This window comes from Mizuhopecten yessoensis, unplaced genomic scaffold (assembly GCF_002113885.1).
Source record: "Mizuhopecten yessoensis strain PY_sf001 unplaced genomic scaffold, ASM211388v2 scaffold6519, whole genome shotgun sequence".
Taxonomy (NCBI): domain Eukaryota; kingdom Metazoa; phylum Mollusca; class Bivalvia; order Pectinida; family Pectinidae; genus Mizuhopecten; species Mizuhopecten yessoensis.
The window spans coordinates 5,846-8,085 of record NW_018406590.1 but is presented as its reverse complement, the minus strand read 5'-3'; the positions used below and the strand labels follow the sequence as shown (position 1 = coordinate 8,085).

Below are 2,240 nucleotides of genomic sequence, written 5' to 3'. Positions count from 1 at the left end.
GTTTAACCATAGTTTTGTTTAACAATGTTTAACCATAGTTTTGTTAAACAATGTTTAAATATAGTTTTGTTATACCAAAGTTTAAAATATCCAGGTTTGACACTGAAGTAAATCTACTTCAAAGCCAAATCACGTGTTTCGAAAAGGATTTATGGTAGTTTTGAAAATACGGTTACTAAAGCAGAAATAAGAAACGAAAGTGAGACTGGAACTGCCAATTATCTGGAACGGTACCCTTCTTTTTCTCTTCATAATATCAATTTTACAAGTCCCCGCATTTGCTGGATGTTTTCATCTTTATTCCCAAAACTTTCAAACAATCGCATTGTTCTTGAGTAGCTGTTCAATTTTGTCTTGTTTACTCTAATAAGTATTTACTCCACTAAACGTTCCTCTTACTTATTTTTAGAAGTTCGATTTTACTTTAATAAATTTGTCCTCTTTTTGGTTTGTTGTGTCATTATGTAACGGTCGTGTTAACTTTAATAAACGTGTTCCGTATCTATTTTAGAATGCCATTATTCATAGTTACCCCAATAACAGTTTACTGTATTTGTTTTAGGATGTCATTATGTACGTTCGTATTTACCATAATAAACGTACCGTGTATATGGCGGCTTGAGCTAGACAAGATACATGGGACACCAGATCGTAACATTTCAACAGATGAGGCGTTAGACCTGTTGTATGGGGTAAGTAACAGTGATATATGCCACATAACATATTTGTATTTATACGTGTATATAGCCTGATATATAACCATCAATCAGAATACAACAAACGGTCTATGAGCTTCGGTATATTGACGTAACGAGAGTCTCTAAAAGCGACGCCCATGCCATACAGCTTTCTTAATGTGGCACAAACAACGTGCAAGTCGATTATAATGAATAAAAGACAAACACGAGGACAGATTCAGAACCTGTACCAAATTGAAAACTTTGACAGGAAGTAGATTAGTTACCGGAAGTTCCAACACCGTGTAATTCTCGTTGTGTGTAGGGTCTCAGATTGATAGTGTGAGGGGAACAATTTGTTGACACGTGAAAAGGTATTCGGGTCACCTGCACGACCACATTGCTTTTCTCCTGGTATAGTGATAATATTTACTTGTTTTAAAGTTGTTGTATAATAAATTAAATCTATATTTACATTCGTTAAAATAATAAACATATGCAAATCTAGGTTTGAATAAGCACTAAATTTAAAAATGTTCGAAGTCATATTTATAAATTGCAAGTGAAGGTGAATGTTTATTTTCAGGACAACCTGTCCGTGAACTTGACAGATGAGACATGGGTATTCACGATTGAACAGACCTTCCTCCTTCTCATTATCTTCGCTAGGTGGATTTTACCAAAGGGAAGACTGACCAGAGACAAGCTTTCTCAATTACTCTTTGTCTTCCTCAGCAAGGCATCTGACGTCACGGATTTTTTCCAGCTGTTTAACGAGAACCAGGTCAAGCGCGACGACGTAGTTGTGTATTCTATTCTTAGTATCTGGACTCTTAGTGTTCTTCAATTCAGCCTCGTTTTGACAGAGACAAAAGACAAACAAGCCGGAAGTGACGACAAGGAGACTGACAATGGTACCATTAACACCTGTCTCGAGACTGACGTGTGGAGTAACATTGTGTCTCTGGTTATGGAAGAAATACCATTTTTTGTTGTAAGGATGTATGCCATAGCTTCGTACAATCTTGTCACGTATAGTATAATTTTCTTCGCTGCTAAGAATATGTTAATGATTACCATGCTGGCATATCGACTCTTCAGTGTCTTCAATGACGTACGAGAGACTCGAACGGTTCACACAAATAGGATATCGCCTACACCGAATCGCACATCCGGGACATTTCGAAAAGTTGGGGACTCGTCAGATAGGGTCGTAAAGCGAGAGGCATTTGTAGACACAGGAAGTGATGTAAGTCTGGGAAACGATGTCAAACATGTGTCTAAAAGTCGTTCAAAGAGACGACCGGAAACATTTATTGTAGGCATCGATGATTATATTAACTCTTAGTAAAACAGAAATATCATCAGCTATAGTTGATATTGGAGCGACTGTCTTTGAGAACGCCTATGAAAGCACAATCACGAGTTGTCCATATCGTAGGGGAGGCTGTTTTGTGAGTCTATCTGTCGCAATTACATTGACAGAAACTCCTTTTTAAAGTGAAACAGCAAGAGGAGCTGTTGGTATTGGAGGAGAGGATTATTTGAGAGACTTTGTGCGAA

The 2,240-nt window shown here is 37.4% G+C and overlaps 1 protein-coding gene across 1 annotated transcript; it reads left to right on the top strand.

Annotated features, from left to right (window-relative positions):
* Positions 1-562: 562 nt before the first annotated feature.
* Positions 563-1,926, top strand: LOC110452268 (transmembrane protein 26-like; the record flags this gene model as incomplete). Its single annotated transcript, XM_021500670.1, has 2 exons — positions 563-692; positions 1,264-1,926. Coding segments are annotated over 2 exons (793 nt in total), but the record flags the coding sequence as incomplete, so codon positions are not given.
* Positions 1,927-2,240: the final 314 nt, after the last annotated feature.